This window comes from Pezoporus wallicus, unplaced genomic scaffold (genome assembly GCF_028554395.1).
Source record: "Pezoporus wallicus isolate ANWC-B61680 ecotype Strahan unplaced genomic scaffold, APGP_CSIRO_Pwel_v1 contig_4901, whole genome shotgun sequence".
NCBI classification, from domain to species: Eukaryota; Metazoa; Chordata; class Aves; order Psittaciformes; family Psittacidae; genus Pezoporus; species Pezoporus wallicus.
In genome coordinates, this window is record NW_026640354.1 from 3,108,459 (window position 1) to 3,126,866 (window position 18,408).

Consider the following 18,408-nt stretch of genomic DNA (forward strand, 5'->3'; position numbering starts at 1 on the left):
AAACATTAGTTTCACCCCTTAGACAAAAGACACAATTTATTGTCTTATCAAATAATTAGAACAACAGGGCATGCAATTTGTTTATGCACCACTGACCTCTAAGGAGCTCATTGATATTGTGGATCCAGTTTCACTTCTTGATAATCCTGTAGTGTCATCTAGCTCAGAGGCAATGAAATTCTTCACTGCTGTGCGGGGCTCAAATGGTAAATTCTGCATATGTTCTTGGGTAGGAAGGTGCTGGTCTAAATTGATATTAAATTGGTCCATTACAGAAGGATTCATATTGAACTCTGGATTAACTTTGTAGTGCAACAACCTTTCATGAGGCAGTGTATCCATGCCTATATTCATTTTGCTCTCATCTTTCAGTGATGGCTGGGTATTTACTGAGCCCCGGGGCATGACTATATAGTCACTTTCTATCATGCGTTCTTGAGGATGGACTATGTCCATATCTGCACCTCTCAAATTATCATCAGTGCATAAATACACAGTCCTTCGCAACTCACTGTTGTCTTTTTTCAGGCACTGATTGGCCAGTTCACTCATACTCATAGGCATATGGAGACCTGTTGGTTGCTGGATGATGACTTTGGAGATAATGTTTCCAGGCAAGGTAGAATAGCTCATTCCTTCAGGGTTCGGTCCCTTCTCCTCCTCTTCATCATTTAGTGAAATTCTAGAAAGTGTTCCTGTTATAGTTGCTGCTCTGCAAGGTCCAATGTCTTTATGCAGAACTGTGGGTCAGAGAACAAAATTATTACGACATGACACCATGTCTGCCTAACACTACTTTTTCTTGTGGCTTTATTTAGCAGTGCTCCTTTTAACAGTGCATCTTCTTAAACTCTTTTTCTGTTCATTTAATAATTTTTTCCATAAACATTGTTATGGGAAGGTTTGGTTTTGTTGTCTTTTGGGTTTTTTTTTAGATCAACATCTCTTAATCTGCACAGTATAACTGACAGATCTCTGACTAAGCCTCCATCATTTATATAAGTTAAAAGCACTCCTTCCTTTATTCCTACTGCCTTATATAGATCTTAGGTGACCTACAGCTTAAACAAAATCCTGCCATGTGAAACCCTATTAAGCTTTAAAAAAATAAAACCAAAACACTATGACATCTGTACTGCCATTATTAACTCCGCATAACCTCCTCCAAAATGTCAAACAGATTGTAAGGCAGAATAATTTTGTCAATCCATTGTAATGACCTACCATAAGATTATAACCATGAACATGTGTTTCTGAGCTCCTAAATCTTCCTTTATAATGACTTTTAAAATTATTCTGTGTTAAATTATTATTTTTTTTTTTTTAATAAAAAGTGACAAAAAAGTAACTATATTGGGAAAAAATTGCAAGGACTTATTTGTTCCAGTTGAAAATATTTTAATTCGTACCAGTGCTAGTTTGTGCAATAAAATCCAGCTCATGGGCTGAGACAGTAAGATAACTTGAAGTATCTTTGGTATTACATTTACATCCGTTTTGGCAGCCTAAGGGATATAATGATCCAGATCCCCAGTACCTGTCAGCTTAGTGCCATATTCTGTAGCAAGAAGCTCATGAGGCTTCCCACTCTCTTGCCTCACAAAAAAACTGTCTCTCATGTTTCCATTATGAAAAGAACAATTTGCCTTTAAACAACAGAGTGCAAATACCTGACTTAAGTGTGGCTGCTCCATTGTTTCCAATCATACTTGTTAAGACAGTTAAGTGATCTGTTCTTAAATCTTTTAGTAAAAGAAACTGAGATTAAATGTTTATCTAGTAAAGCCTGATCCTCACTGTATTCAAAGTCCATCCCGTTAAGGATGCTCTTGGCAAGGTTCTCCCTACTGCAAGGCCATGTTGGCAAAGGTAAGGAGTAGGAGCTACATGGACCAATGCTGGATTTGCACTTGTTTTGGATGATGACAGACATGTGATAGAGTTGCAATGCACTACCCTGGTCCCTTCAAAATACATGTGCATATTAAAACTAATCTATATGGAAGAGCTATTACTATATTTCAAGAAACTGAACTGGCAGTTTTTTAAATGTGGGTGACTGGAAATTCAAACTTTACCTTAATGAGATCAGCCTTCTTGGCTCCTCATAGGGCCAGTGAAGGGAGACAGCGTGCTTCAGGCAGGTGATGCAGATCAGCCTCTGCCCTGACTCACCCTATGGAGAGGGTCACTCTCTCTTTCTTTCTCTCTTCATTCAAAAATGAGGGTGTCTAGGTAGGATTGCCTCCCTAGGAAAAACTGTTCTTTGGGAATATCTCTTAGATTTAAAAATGTCTATACAGTTGAAATGGTAATTTATTTTGTCCTGTACTTTCTGTAAGCAAGGTTAGAAAATAAATTGTTTAAAAAGTGTTACTTAAGGTATGTGGAAACAGACATAGCTGACTAAGTAAAGATTACACTACTGACATGTCTTGAAGGACCCCAACTTGTTCCAGTAAAGTGGAATCAAATTTAGTTTTCCTGATACCCTGTTGCTTAATCTCTGTTGATATCACTTAGAGTGTTAAAAAAACTTACCCTTTTAAAAACTAACACCAATTGATGCATCCTTTATAGACATAGCTGTTAAGATACACTGTATATATATATATATATATATATACATTATTTCTTTTTTAATAGCAAAATGATGGTTTCACATTAGCTTGTGTAGCAGAGCAAGGAAAGTTTTGTGTGTTAAGACTGATCTTTTTTCCATTTGCCTTCAATAGATAATTACTTCCCAGCTGCTGAACTCTAAAAGGCTTTTGTAAGAAAATGAAATAAATGTATTTATACAGTAGTATCACTTTTCTCTACATTTATGTGTTGTAAACATTTAAGCCCTTCACAAGGAGCTAGTACAAGACTTCTTTGTGCTGGCTAAATGCTCTCTTGATGTTCTTACCTGACCGACAAGCAATGTCCACGTCCTTTTCAAAATCGGTCTGTAACAAGAAACAACGAACAGGTCAACCATTATTAACTGAAAACCACAATATCTTTTTGTCAACTAGCACTTCCAAAATGTCCTACTTACAGAGTCATAGTCTCTTAAAAGTGGTTTCTTGTTGCTGGGAAGGTGAAGTGTATTGTTTTACAACAGCAGAACTTTACAAAGTTTCCTAAAGTATAAGTGGGTGGTTTTCAAAGTATGCTGCCTGACCAGAAAAAATAAAATAAAATAGGTGGAAATAGAGTATATAATTTTAATAAAATGATACAGTGTATACATTTTTATGTATGTGGAAGAGTAACTTCTATATCTCATTGAAGGATCATCTTTCAGGAAGCTTTTCATAGTGATTTTATCAAAAGAAGTATGGAAAATAGTCTGCAATACAAATTACTGTGAATAAGTGCAATCCAATTAGTCCACCCTGTCTGGAACTTGATTAATTTGTTATGAAGTGGTTATTTATTATGCAACATTCTGTCCACCCTTGCTACTAATGTAATCACATAAACCTTGTACTCTCTGAAAACAACTATTATTTATTTTATTGGGCAAAAAATTAAGTATAAGAGCTAAGAATGATTTTTAACAGTTGAAAATCCAAGCACACTTTTCCCAGTGAAATAAAGCTGTTTATCATATTATAGAATTCAAGTAATTCTTAACGTTTTTATTTCCACAATATGTTTATTACATGAAAAATGTTTAATAAAACTGATCTCTTTCCTCCTTGCGAAGTCCAAACACTGGGTTCTTTTTGTGTCGTCATTTTGGAAGGGCATCTTCCTGCTGACACTTGCATTTTTTAGGGCCTGATCCTGACCCCATTATAGTCAATGAAAAGCTGTCACTGAAATTGAAGGAACCAATGTGTTGTCTTGGTATACTACTTAACAATATTAGTAAATAAAAATTGACATACTGAGCCATTCATTATCATCTCCTTGATTTAAGCCACTAAATAGATTGCGCCTCTGGAATTTCTACCACTTTCTCCTTGTCTGACTTAGTCTGAGGGGAACATTTTTCCAGGCCTAATGAAGGGAAAACTCTGAAATCCATCAGTTCTCTTTGCATCAATATTAGAAAAAGTCATGATATATTTAGATTACTTTCTCATTTTCTTATGTAACAACTTTTTGTCATAAAGAACAGTGGTGGAATTCTCTGTCCTCCACTAAATGATCACATCACTAATTTAAAACTTGCTAAGAGATTAAAGCAAGCAGATAATGACCTAAACAGACTTATGCTTAAAAATGGTGTTAATATTTAAGCTGTACATACTGTGCATTGTATTGTATGTGCTTGCCACCTACAACACCATTTTTTTCTTTTGCATAGGAACACTAAATTAATAGTCAAAGAAGAAATAAAAGCTAACCATGATTTGAGCATGTCCATTAGGAAAAGAACTTGAAGAATCTGCATTGATTGGATCCTGGCAATTTCTCAGTCGACATCTAAATGCGTCTTGAACCTGTGAAAACAATATCTTATACTGATTCTTGTGCAACATCACACACTCTACTCCTGTTAAAGAATAAATTAAAATGTATGGAATACAATGCATGACTTTTCTTTGGCATATTTAATAAAGCAGAAGCAATAAACATAAATGGCTATTCCTGCCAGTTCATACATTTCCTATATTTTGTGGCTGCTGCAAAATCTGTCAGTCTATCATCACATTAAGACCACAGAATTAGATTTGCCTGGGGACAGAATTAACTAGTAGTCAGTGATGATCTGGTACTCGAGTCAAATCTGTCTTGAGTGATTGTCTTTGTCTTCTCCTTCAGTCTGGCACAGGTCTGATAGCAGAATTAGTAGATATACTATTAACCATTGCAAAATAAAATTTATCTTTTGCTTAATAAATGTAAGATTCTTGAAAGACAGTTCTTAATAGTTACTATAATCAGATATATAGTGCTTCCTAGTTATACTTTAAAGAATAAGTCAATTTGAAAGACATTACTGATTCCAATCAAAATTTCTATAATTCCATGTATAAGGAATCTCATGCATCTCTTCAGAGAGTAAAAGTCTTCAGATCAGGTAAATATTTTTAATGTGATCACAAGAAGAAAAGTGGACTGTTTGCACAGAGTCTGGTTTCTCTAAAAAAAAACAAAACAACTTTGCAGAAATTGCTGTTTACAAGTATGATCCGTACAGTACGTTTGAAGACTTGTCCCTGAAACACAGGTATATTTGAGGAATTATCTTTTCATAGGAAAGTCTATATTTACTTTGATTTTGGGCAGAATGCATGTTTAAAGAAATTGTAATACTTTTGTCAGAAGGATGTGATTCAACATGGAGGCACATTCAAAAGAAAAATCAGTTCCTGTTTGCTGACAGGAGAATGCAAACATATTTTGCTGCTTTCTCACACATACCACGGAAAGGACAGCTAGGCACCTTTTGGAATGGAAAGTTTTGGTTTGTTTTTTTTTTCTAGAAATGCAAGTATCCCTATTAGCAATCTGATTTACAAGATGTGATTTGGAAAAGAGGAACATGGTTGGGTGACCTCCAATTAAAACAAATAAGTATCATTTCTTGTTTGAATATGAAAGTACTTTCAATAAAATGCCTACAAAAATCTACATTCCATTCTTTATCTGTAGAAAACACTTGTTATCTTATTCAGAATAATTAAAAGGAAGAAATTTGTATTCTACTCATGGACATTTTGTGAACAGCAGAAAAGGATAAATCATTAATTGTTGCTGGTGAAAAGCTGTCCCCTTTCAATACATCGTATTCTACTGCAAGCTGTTAAGAGCTTTCACAGAAGGGAAAACAAAATAAATAGAAAAAAAAGGAATTAGCATTATTTTAATGTGCTCAACTCTTAAATGAGTAGGAATGCTCTGCAGTCGTGATAAGTGACTATTGCAGGTTGAGGAAGACTAATATAGAGCAGGAAGAAGAATGGAGCAAGGTGAGAATGTCTGCGCTGATTTCAAAACATCAAGTCTTCCCAAACGTGGTAACGTAAAGTGCGCTTGGCCTGTATCATGACTCAGATTCTGATTTTAGGCATTACTCTTGCTGTGTTTTTCCATGTTTGAGGTTAGTTTAATTTGGCATCTCCTGGTTGCTATAATTTAATCTAAGTCTTCTTGCACTTTATCAGTGCTGAAGTCAGGTCACACTTCAGAGTTTTATGCTATCAGAGAAGCACTGGCACAGGGATTTGATTAAAAAAAAATAAATCCCTCCCTTCATAGCATTCCCAGATGTGTTAAATATCATTATAAGCCTCATGATGCTTGACCCCAAAGCATTATTACTTCAGAACATACTGCGTGCAATGGGCCTCCATATGTTTGGGACTCTATGTTCATGAAGCCTCCCCAGTTCTGGTAGCTTCAGAGATCTCGAGAATCTCATGTCCTACTTTCACTATGTTCTATATTAAAGCAGTGAATTTTGATTTTAGGATATTCTTAAATGTGCATGTTTCTTACAATGTTTCTAAAGTGCAAACAGATGATTGTAACATGTTAACAGCATGTCAACTGTAGCTGTATCCATCATATTGACATATGTTGCAACTTCTAGGTGTCCTCACACAAGTCAGAAACAAAAAGGTTGAACTTCCTAAATACCAGCTTATTTTGCTGCTTGTTCAACCTTGTTTATGTAAAGACTGTGCTGTCTTTACATTTCACTTTGAAAGAGAAGCTTGCTTTTCCCTTCTGTCTTTTAACATCAAGTTACAAGATTTTCTTAGAGCCAGGAAGAGCAGGAGAGACAGATGTGATGAACGTGTGATTACCAGGGAAGTAGTTTCCTTAGCAACAATAACCAACTCCAAGCTTTTATAACTTACCCTCTGCGTACTCATGTACTCTATTTTTCTCTTGTAATACAGAAATGTGGGCTTTAGATGCCAACAATGCATTTAACCCAAATGTTCTCTAGTCAGCAGAGCACAGCAAAAGAAGAAAATACATGTGGGTTCCTCCCCTTGCCAGCATTAACAGGAGTTACTCAGTGAGATTCAAATTAGTTTTAGAGCATCTCATGCTCAAGCAGGTCAGGCAAACCATTTTACTGTGATCAAGAAGCTTCAGTGCTAACCTCTCCTATCATTCTCTGTACTGTGACACATACCTTACCATCTTCCAATGCCTAATTAGGTATGTAAACAGCAAGGAGAGGGAAAAAAATACTTGGCTCTCTAGGCTAAGAAGGCAACATAAAGGAACAACACCTAACTCTTATTTTGCATTTTTCTGTCCTAATTTCCAGATGGTCTGCAAGGTCTCATGATTAAGTAGTATATTTTTTTTTATATTTGTCATAGAATTTAGGAGATACAAGTATAGAAAGATTGGATGTCTTTCCAAAAGACCCGGAATGGCTGGAGGACAGAAATAGACACAACACAGCCCTTCTAGTTGAATGTCTTACTAGTTGTATCTCTTACTCAGTGAATGTCCCTGGCTTCCTTGTCACACAAAATCTTTGATATAGCATACTAGAGAAAGAAATAAATGTTTCTAACTTTTATGTTTATATCAATATAATGAAGAGGAAAACCAGGAGTTTTATGTATATAATTGTGAAAGTCTGTGTCTTTTTGTAATGTAATGACTATAAGAGTATAATAAAGCAGGGGTGTCCTCTCCTTTGCTTGAATTTTATGGTGATATACCCCACCTCATATTTTTTGTCCTGACAGTCAGGATTATTGTTTTGCCTGTGCTGACATGCTATAAATATTAGATCAGTGCTATAGGCGATAACTAAGATAACTTTTTAGCTGTCATCAAGAGTGACAAACACGTTGGCAGGATTTCCCTGACAAGCACTGTCAGAGCTAAATGCAGGAAACTGAAACCAACAGACTGAGGAGGTACCCTGTGAAGTGCAAAGGCTGCATTGCATACTGTGCATGATGGTTACTACCTTGGCTTCTACTCACCTAAAGGTCTCTGGAGCTAGAAAGCCATACTCTTTAGAGCCAGACTGTTATAACTGGAGCTATGTCTTTTTCTGTGTAGGAACTTGCTGCAGTAAATGATTATGTTTTTGCTGCTGCAAACCAGTCCATAGAAGTGCAAACCATACAGACTTTTGAAACAAAAACTGTTTCAAGCACATTATTTTTTCTTATTTGCTGTTCTTAAACTACTTTTTATTCATTTTATTTTCCCATATGAAAAAATTTACCTTGATTAGTTTCTCAAGTGTTTTGATCACTCAGTGTTGACAATAAACTTTTCACCTTCTTGGTTTTTTTAGTCCAGAAAGCTTTTGAATAACTCTTGCCAATCATAGGGAATCATGCAATTTGGTATACCAGTGTTGTAAATATCCTAAAGTTGATAAATGGTTAATGTGAAATACTTCGTGCTCTCCAGTCTGGCTTCACCTGCTCATTTTTGACAATCCCACTACCACAGATCCGCCAGCAAAGCTGATGTGGTATGGCTTTCAAACCTATTTCAATAAGAATGTAGGCATTCACCTATATGCACAATATTGTGAAAGCCTGAACTTGGGATTCATTAAAAACCACCTTTAATCAAATGGGTACATTTTATACTGAAACTGACATTCTGAGCCTGGAATTATCTGATCTTTCCCCTCTCTTTCACTTGCTCCTCTACATCGCAACACAAAATACTTTTCTCTTTCTATGAAATATGTTTTCACAGAGCAAGCTGTATATGATACTAAAGAGCAGTTGAGAGATTAACAGGAGCACAGCCCTTTAGAAAACTGGGAAGCCATTCCTCACCTCCCTTCGGAGAATACAATGGACCATGACAATAACAAAGCCTTGTAATGAATCAAATACTGCAAAAAGTATCTGAAATAATATTGATCTTTTGTCTGTCATGGCCAGGACTGCAGACATCCAAGTCAGAGCTAGAAGTGGTAACACCACACACGAACTCCAAAGGGATGCCCTATTGAAAAAAAAGAGAAAAGCAGCATTGTAATGTTGTAAAAAAATGGTTAAAAGCTCACTATTAAAATAAAACATATTTAAGGATGGCACTTTATCAATTTAACTTGAAAATCACAAACAAGAATGTAACAGTGTTGTACTTTATGTTCTAAAGAATATCCTGTATTCAGTTAATAAACACAGTTGTAATTTCTTTTTTTTTGTTAAAAAATATTTAAACATGCTTAGCACTCTATACAGTGTTATCAAATACAGTTATCATCAAAGTATTGTCTCACATGCACTGTATAAGTTTGTAACAAGAAGATGTAAATGATCAGGACTAACATGGCATTACTGGCGGTGGTGGCTGACAAAGCTGTTGTTGAAACTACTCCACACTTGGCACATTTGAGCGTCAAACCGCTATGAGGCTCACTCATCTGACTGCAAACAAACAGAACACCCACAAAAAGAACAAAATATTGAATTGTCACCAAAAAACGTTGCTACTGAAATTTAGCTTTTAAATATGTTGTCATGCAGAAAAAGTAAGTAGATGTATTCAGGATGAATGCTCTATGTTGTTGCAAAACTGTACTTTGTACTTTACATTATTGTTACCTTTATATGTTAATGCTATGGGGCTTCATTTCATGCAGTCCCTATTTTTTTCCATTTAAGTAAAAAGGCCCCAGATGTCCAGTGATCAAAACTGCTTAGTACACTGAAGTAAACATAAGCACGTGCTAGGATAGACACACAAAGTGAAATCCCTCTATTCAGACCTGTTAGAAGTCTGTTGTATCCAAACTTGGAAAAGACTATAGGACACTTAAAGGAGGAGTATGAAGTATGCACAATTACAAAACATTAATAGGGAAAGAAACCTCAAAATTTATTCAAGCAGCAAATCAGTGTAGGCGTACTGTATAGTCAGATTTGTACTAGCAATCTGAATGGCCCACTAACATCTGGAGTGATTTTATTCATGCCATATGAAGGTCTGAATACAGGGCTTGAAATGTATGGAATCTCATGAAATAAGTATCAGTTGCTACTGAAAAAAGGGTGACCTGTTTTGCATTTTAATAAAACACAGTACACAAGCATTAAGCTCAAAGCATTTTGTATGGACAATTGTACCTCTGCACCTGTCAGAAGAGTTAAGGGGCAAAACCTGGAATTTAAATTTTCTTTTATATACAGCATGCATTCAACTTCTTGAATTGACTAAATAAGGACTTTTGCTCTTCCTTCTCTTTCTGCTGTCAGAACAAGGAATAACCATAGCTGTGACGTGACAAGGAAGGGTGCTTTACCTATTCCCAGCTGGAAAGTGGTCAACATGGTGTAGGTAGGTAACACTTCAGCTTTTTCCCAGTTATTTCAACCAGCGGAACTCCTTTTTATTGCCAAACCCAGCATTCACAAGATTCTTAACATACTGCTCAAAACAACATTGAACTCCAGAGGTTTCCATTTTGATAAACCAAATGATGGCTTTCCACGAAAGAAGTGCAGTATATTTTCTATTAAAAAGCATTATTTTTTTCCCATAATAAAACAGTGAGAACCATGACTTTGTATAGGGTGATTGTGTGGTGGAAAAAGAACTCGGTGAATCCACAACAGTTTACATCAATTAAAGATCTACATTAATGAATGAAATAGAAAAATGTCTTGGGTGAGCTTAGCTAAGCTTGAGGAAAGAAACACTCTCTATCTTTGCTCGGTAGTACTTTAACATTATCAGAATAGACTATTCTTCTTATTTCTATAGATCTGTTTTGCATCTTGCAAATAATAATAGAAGTTGATGTGTATATAAACCAAAAATAAACTTTCTGTCTGGGCATATATGTGTGCTACCTCTTATTTTAGGAAAATGATTGAGATACATGAAAACAACACCTCTTTTTTCCACTTGTTGATTCTCCGTATGCTTATTTAAGGTGGTAAGAGTCATATGGACTTAGTGTATTTTGCCCCATTCACTTCTTTAAATCCCACATAAATGAATCCTACAGCTGAATTTTGACTGAACTTTTGACAGGTGTGAAGTCCAATGTTTGCCAGAAAGAATTAAGTTGCCTTCCTGAGCATGGCTGGCAAAAGATACTTGAGAAATGGGTGACAATCCCTTTTCTACAAGAGATCAAATGCTGCACCAACTTCTTTGCCCCAAAGAATGACTCAATACACATCATATGCCAAGTAGTATCAAGGAATGCTGTTGCCACGCCACCATCTTATACTATCACAAAAGTTGAGATTGTTTCTCATTAGGGTATATACATGCCTTCCCAGAATAGCTGGATAGAATAATTTATAGCTCGTTATCCATTATTTTAAAATAAAATACCTCTTTGCTAAGTTGTGCAGCTAGAAAGCAAGTTATTTGTTTCATCAGGAAAGTATAATATAAGGAAATAGATTTCTATACCCTACAATTGAGTAGCTGAAGGAAAAAAAAAAAAGAGTTAAATCTAAGCTTGGATATCCTTAGAAAATGTACAAAGCCAAGTCTGTGGCTGCTCCAACTCTTAAAATCACTGGCATTAGACCAAATGTGAATTTGAAGTTGTGATTCCTAAGTTATTACTTTTCTTGTAATACTTTGAGTAGATTTATAATATTCTAGATTTCATTAGTGTTAACAGTGTTGGTGGAGCAATGTAGACAAAGTTCAGAAATTAATGTTTTTTTAATGAAAAAGAAGGAAAAGAGAAGAAACAAAATGAAAGGTTTCGGTACATATTTGTCAAAATGGTGGTGAAAGAGCTGAAAACCTGGAAAACCTGAAAGATTTAACCGAATTAATATTAAATGCAAATCACACCAGCTGAAGTACTGATCATAAATTTGCTCATCTAACCAATGAATTGAACTTATTAGGAATGCTGCTGTTAGGGAAATCGTAAAGTAATTCAAAGTGAAGCTGTAATAAATTTACCCATAGCAGTAATACTCAGTACAATGAAGATGTCATTGCTTATCCTAATTAGAAATGCAGATATTGGTGGTTTTATACTACAAACTGGCCCAAAAGACAATACTAGAACATGTAGCTGCAAAAAAAATTACTCAAAATTTAAATATATTCTCATATGTGCTAAGAAGGTGAGGATACATTCGTGAAATATTTTTCTGTGATATGGAATGAATCTAGGTTTGCTGCTGCATTTCTTCATATCACTGTAATCCACTGAAAAGCATTTTCTGATACCACCACTGTCACAACCCTTTCTTCTCATGATAACAAACAGAATTTGAATGTTAATGTAAGTAATCAATAACACAGAATTTCCACTTACTCTTTTTCTTTTTTAGCTTTAAAACATGAGGTTTTTTACTTTGAAATTCTACTTCACTAATTGAGAAAATACCTCTACGTAGATACGAATGTAAGAACAGCGGCAAATTCTTTGCATAGTCAGAATGGCAGAATAACATTGACCTCAGTAAGGAATATACTGTTGTAAAACATATTTTTTAACAGTTTACACTAATGAGTAACATTTCCCACCACAATAATTACATTTGACAGCTAGACAAAATAATTAGTTCCTCCAGTACACACAGTTCATAAAATTCTTCTTAACTGCAGCTTTACACGTATGACAGTTTTTTGAAACCTTCACTCAGACTTGTTAGATCTTCATTCTTGTTAACTTAATACTGTTGTACTTGTGTTTTATTATCTTTACTGTGTTCAGTTGCATTCTCTCGGGATAATGCAACAGCAGCTTTTGCAATGAATGGAATCTGTTAGACACACTGTTACACAGATATAAAAGTTCAAAGCACAATCAAAAGCACTTTTGGTGAATATCCATAATTGAAAATTGGTGATACAATTTTAATATGCCTTAAAATAATCTGTTTTTTGCTTACCCCGCTCTGTGTTTAAGCTTTTTATCTAGGATTCCATCTCTGGAAACAAGTTTATTAAATACCAAAATGCCAATCACCATGTTGACCTGTAAAACAGAAAACAAACTGTTGATTTTTCAAGGCCTAAAAGAAAATGGTTTATCCTGTTTCTTCAGAAAAAGGCACTTACAGGCCTGCAAAATGCCTCCTGCTACATATCCAAGTGTTCCTTCAGAAATTGTGTAACACCATCCCTGAGCACAACAAATGCCATATTCTCAAATGAGTAACAAATACACACACTGCAACAGGTTTTTGAATCTTGAGTTATGCCTTATATATATCAAGTTGTACATGTACATGTCTGCTATCCACAAGCTTAAGTAATGTATCTTTAATGTTGCCTCAGTTTTAATTGCAACTGTATATCCTGCTCAAAGAAAACCAGTGCATTTGAGCTGTGCACACAGGGAAGAGCTGGTCAGAACACATGATGACTGTGACCATGTTCCTTTTTAAGCATTTATGGACCATGTGGGTGTTTCCACTTATGCAAAACCAGCCTGTGGTTTTCCATATCTTCCCTCCATTAGTCACTACCTATGCTATTGACCAATGTGGGTCCTGAGCCTTGTTGCACTGTAGTTTTCTTTCTTTCTTTTTTTTTTTTCTTGTGGACAAGATGAATGCTGGGCTAAGTCTGTTTAGCTCCATTAAAGTAAATGTCCTGATCACATACATGGGTTGAAGACCTAACTTAAAAGAAAAAAAAAGCAAGTGTTCCAGAAGTCAGACTTTGGCACTTACTGGACATAGCAACGGCATTTAATGGACAACTTAATGACTGTTATTATCCATTTGTATTACTGAGCTGAACTCTACGAACCTGTCTCTGCATAACCATGCAAAGAGGTCATACCAAGTTTTGAACCTATTAAATAAATATCCCTTTTCTTTTCCTTCTTTTTTTTTTTTTATTAGCAAAGGGTAGTCTTCCTTTCAAACAGATTTTTCAATACCTGTGCCAAAATACCTTATTGTTGCCAGTCTGTCCTGCCAACTCTTTTCCAGCTTTTCTTATCCTCACTTTATTTTCAGCTGATGTTATATAATTCTTTTGCTTTGTACACTTAGGCTTAAGTGGTTGCATGGAACAGCTCCTTCCACAGCTACCAGCTAATAGTAGGGCAAAATGCAACTGTGAACTTCAAATGTCTCTGAACAAAGCTTGCCAATTACACAGAGAACATACAGTTCCATGTGAAAATGATGACTGGCTTTTTTGTAAACATCTTTGGCTCCTCTATCATGACAGGGACTGTGAGTTGTACAAAAGGATCCTGGCTTGACTCCAGGCAATGATGAGACAAACTCTATGGGAGTAGTAAACATCCATTTCAGGAAAATTTATGTAGCTAAATGCCTGTATCTGTGATGACTCCTAAGACCTATTCCCTTTTGCAAGGGAAAATCAGAACTAAGCGGTGATAGAGCTATCCTAGTATAAAAGTGGTGGAGTGAAAAGAATTAGATTCAAAATCTGTAAGGGAAAAATGCCAAACAAATTATTGTAAAAAATCCATATGAAGACTGCAGAGCAGATGACTGGTAGCTGATGGCACATGTAGAATGCAATTCATCTTAGCCTGAAGTAGGCACCTGAAATACTTCTGATGGTTTGAGCACTAAGAGTGCATATTTTTCTCTACTGACAATGAAATATGGCTGGTATAACTAGCTTACATGCAGAAATCTACATTGCAGATGTCTACAATTAGGCAAAGTGAATCCTACATCTAAATGCATTTCTAGAGATGTGGAAGATTAATACACAAATTAATAACATTTCGAAGCTATGACGATGTTTTCTTTTCCTTCAAAAGCAGGAGCCATGAAGAACTTGCTGGCTGGTTCCACTCCTTCTGTTGCTTTAGCTGGCACAGTGATACACTGTCAAGCAGCACTCTATCAAGACTGCCACTGAACTTCACAAGGCAGTGACAATTGCATAGATGCTACTGGTAATAGCTAACTGATGCTTGTTTTCTGTGCCACTAATCAGCACATTACTCTTTCACAGCTTATTGCACAAACATGGAGAGATAACTGGCATAAAGAAGTGATATAGCTAAAAGAATCATGCATTTAAAATACTGAAGGTATGTTTAAAAGTGCTGATCTTAGTATTTACAGCAAAAGATAATGCTACTGTATAGCTAAAATTTTCTTAATTTAAATAGCACATTCCACATTTCATATGAAAATACTGGAAATTATATTAATGTTTACCAAGACAACAGCAGCTGCAGGTCCAACGAAAGCATAAAGTAGCCCTCCTTCAAGAGACAGCCAGCAGCTGGAAAGAACATTAGAGAAGAACTAACACAAATTACAAATAAGTATAATGCATTGCCAAGAAAGCATTAGTAACTACTACAGCATAAGATTCTTGGTGCATGTTCAATCCTACTTTTTGGGATTCATATGCGCACACACACAAAAAAATTACTTTGTTGAGATGATGATGTAGAAAGTTGAAAATTATTTCCATTACCAACTGCTAATGTTTCAAAAGTTTTAATATGAATTATACATATAACGAAATGCCTAAAATGTATTAAGAGCACAATAGAAAATAAGTTTGTAAATCTCTGTTGAATTTCCTCTAACCATGTATGATGAGATAACTGAACAGCACTTGCCAGGTAGGTATCTAGAAACATTTTCAGCTTATAGTATCTGAGAATACTATACTTAAAGCAATGAAAGCTCAAGTACCTATAACATAGAACTTCATAAAAAAAACAGGCTTCTACAGATATTCTCATGTATCCTTTAGTAATTGCAATTAGAACGATGCCTTACAGACAATATTCCCATTAAAGAAAAATCATATATGATTTAACTGTTCTGTATTCACTGGAATATTTTGCAAACAGTGTCAATGTATATTTTAAACCATCTGAAAACTGTATTTTCTTGTGATCTACTAATCTTGCAGTTTGTCATATTGCATCAGGGCTTTCACTGAAAACCATCAGATTTCCAAACAGAGCTCTTACAGAATCAAATGCTAAATATTTGATACACCATGATGTAAAGCTTTCCATATCTGCAAAAGATCAGGAGCTTCAGACACTGAAGTAAATGCAGCTGTGCTATTTTCCCAGTGATTACACATTCAAAGAACTGCATGTTTATTTGAATGCATGGTCACACCTACATATAAGAAAGCTCAAGTATATGCATTCAAATAATTTACTTGGATCTCGCTTGCAGAAACATTCACATCAGAATTATACAAATCTTATTTTCCAGTACTGTTTTTTATACTTTTGAAAACCAAAGAAATTAAATGCAAGCACATCATAATATTAATGGCCTGTTAGGGCTGGAATTCTGACTGCAAAGAATAGAAGTGTTTCCCATTGCACTGAAACCATGTGAAATCTGCCACAGGGAAACAACTGCATCTGTGCTCAACTCTGGAATGATGAATTGATGCAAATAATTTATATCTTCTTCACTGTTAAAAAGGTAACACAGGTCAGGCTATCCTACATCCTACCTCAAAAACCAGCTACAGCAGTAATGCTCAATGTATTTTGTAATGTCAAAGAAAAATGCTTTCAATATTTCCTGCAATTTTTCTTGCTATTTTTCCAAAAGCCAGGTTATTTATTGTGAGCTTCTGAGAGGGGGAAATCTGTTCACAGAGCATTTCCCTACCAGTATAAACTTTTAAACCTAATGAAGATGACCACTCTGTGTAAATAATTCATGTAATAAATGTTTACTGGGAGACAGAAATATCAGTTCATAAAAATTGTTATGTTTTGTATTTGTAACATAATTTCAGTTACCTGTGCTGAATAAGGGGGTCAGTAAATTAGCTGCTTGGTTTGGTTTTTTTTTGTGTTTTTTGTTGTTGTTGTTGGTGGGTTTCTTTTAATAAAAGCAGTTTCTACCACAAAAAATCTTTAAGACCAGGGGAGAATTGTTCATTTCTTTTCCCATGGCCTCAATAAAATGGCTGTTAAAAAGAGTGGCTTCCATGTAGAGGCAGAGCTGTGAAAAAAATGTAGTTTTCCTATTTTATTTACACAATCTGAGTTTTCAACAATCTGGATTTTCAACAATGTGTAATGTTATTATTGCAGTGTATTCAATATCTGCTAGTTGAAGACTCTGAAATGTGCTTTTTCCCAATCTTTTTCTGTTGAAGACTTTCTGAAGACAGATTCTCAGGTGCCTTCTTATATAGTAAGTAAATTGTCAAAGTTTTACTTTTTTTCTTCTTCTTTTTCTTTGCTCTAATAGCAATTTTTCTTATCCTTCATGGTTGTTTTTATTTTATTTTCCTGTTCTTTCTTCTTTCTCCCTGATCCCCACACAGCAAAAAGCCATAGAAATTGATGAGTGTTGAAAGCATCCACTGGTGGTTTTATGGGACCAAGTTACATGGTCATAAAATTCTGCTGATGAAGTATCTGCAGACTTGCTCCTGTATCCTGAGATTCTGCAAGTTGTTTGATGCTTTTCAGTAGATCGGTTCCTTCTCTTATAAGAACATGACTATGTCAGAATTTTATTTTTTGCTGGTGTAATGAATTCCTGTAAGTTATCTTCATTGCTTATTAATATATAGCACTTTCTGTAAATGCGAGTCTGTCACACAGGTTTATTAACTATAACTTATAGTAGTGGTGCTTTCATACCTGCTGTCTGAAGAGAGGTAGCAACAATATTTATTAGACTCACAGAGATACTTGGAAAAAAAAAAACTTTCAGATGCATGAATCTTTTTCAGATATCCTGAAATATATAAAAACTTGTCACTGTCATTTTTTTACCGTTTTTATGAAAGCCCCGTCAGCTTCTGTATATATATCAGTACAAGTGACTGTGTGAAATGTATTTCATATGTATTTTTAAATGTACAGTTATATAATTGTTTAATGATTAGGGCTAGATAAAGATAAAAAGACAGAAAGATAAAGACAGAGATCAGAGACTGTTTATCACAGAACTGGTTTGAGTGTGAACAATTTATGTCACCCCCATCAGTCATACATATACTGTATGAAACTACGATCTGCTTTGAAGATCCTTGGGCCTTCTCCCTTTTTTTCAAGCTCATCATGTGTAGGACTATGGGATTGGAATAAATTCCTTCATTTTCACTCTTAATTTCCTCCATTTGAAAGCATCATTTTCAAAAATAGTATCTTACAGACCAGGAATAATTTGCAACAGGACCCATTTCTGATGACAGCACGTGTGCAATTGGTTGCAGCCAAACAGGCCAAATATAGCTTAAGCAGTTAAAAACCTCAAACAAGTGCTTTAGTTAAGGGAGAATGAGCAGGACAGGAGCTCTGCTTTTATACTGCCCAATGGTTATTATGCGGCATAATTCTTTGCTGCCGTCTGGAGTGGGACAGCACATCAACTGCTAATGGAGGAAGAATCTCCCTTTCCCGCATTCCCTGTTTTCCTTATACAATTCAAATGTCAAATGCCAAGAAAACGTATTTGCAAACAAGATGAGAAAGCTGCATTATGATTCTGTTTGTCCCTTGTACACTTTCTTTTGCACTGTGTCAGCTGAATTTGAATCCCGGGAGATGAGCTGTTATATGTACAGAGGCCTGCT

At 35.4% G+C, this 18,408-nt stretch overlaps 1 protein-coding gene across 8 annotated transcripts in view; it reads right to left on the minus strand.

Moving 5' to 3' along the window:
- The window catches only part of ADGRB3 (adhesion G protein-coupled receptor B3), a 468,139-nt gene that overhangs the window by 20,978 nt on the left and 428,753 nt on the right, over positions 1-18,408 (minus strand). For 7 of the 8 annotated variants that reach the window (XM_057418854.1, XM_057418850.1, XM_057418856.1 and 4 more), the window contains 7 exons: positions 15,042-15,108; positions 12,774-12,859; positions 9,225-9,323; positions 8,724-8,895; positions 4,344-4,439; positions 2,912-2,951; positions 97-740 (listed from right to left, as the gene is read on the minus strand). In XM_057418854.1, coding sequence (XP_057274837.1) covers positions 97-740; positions 2,912-2,951; positions 4,344-4,439; positions 8,724-8,895; positions 9,225-9,323; positions 12,774-12,859; positions 15,042-15,108 — 1,204 coding nt within the window. The remainder of the gene's footprint in view (positions 1-96; positions 741-2,911; positions 2,952-4,343; positions 4,440-8,723; positions 8,896-9,224; positions 9,324-12,773; positions 12,860-15,041; positions 15,109-18,408) is intronic. The other variant, XM_057418851.1, reaches the window with a different exon arrangement.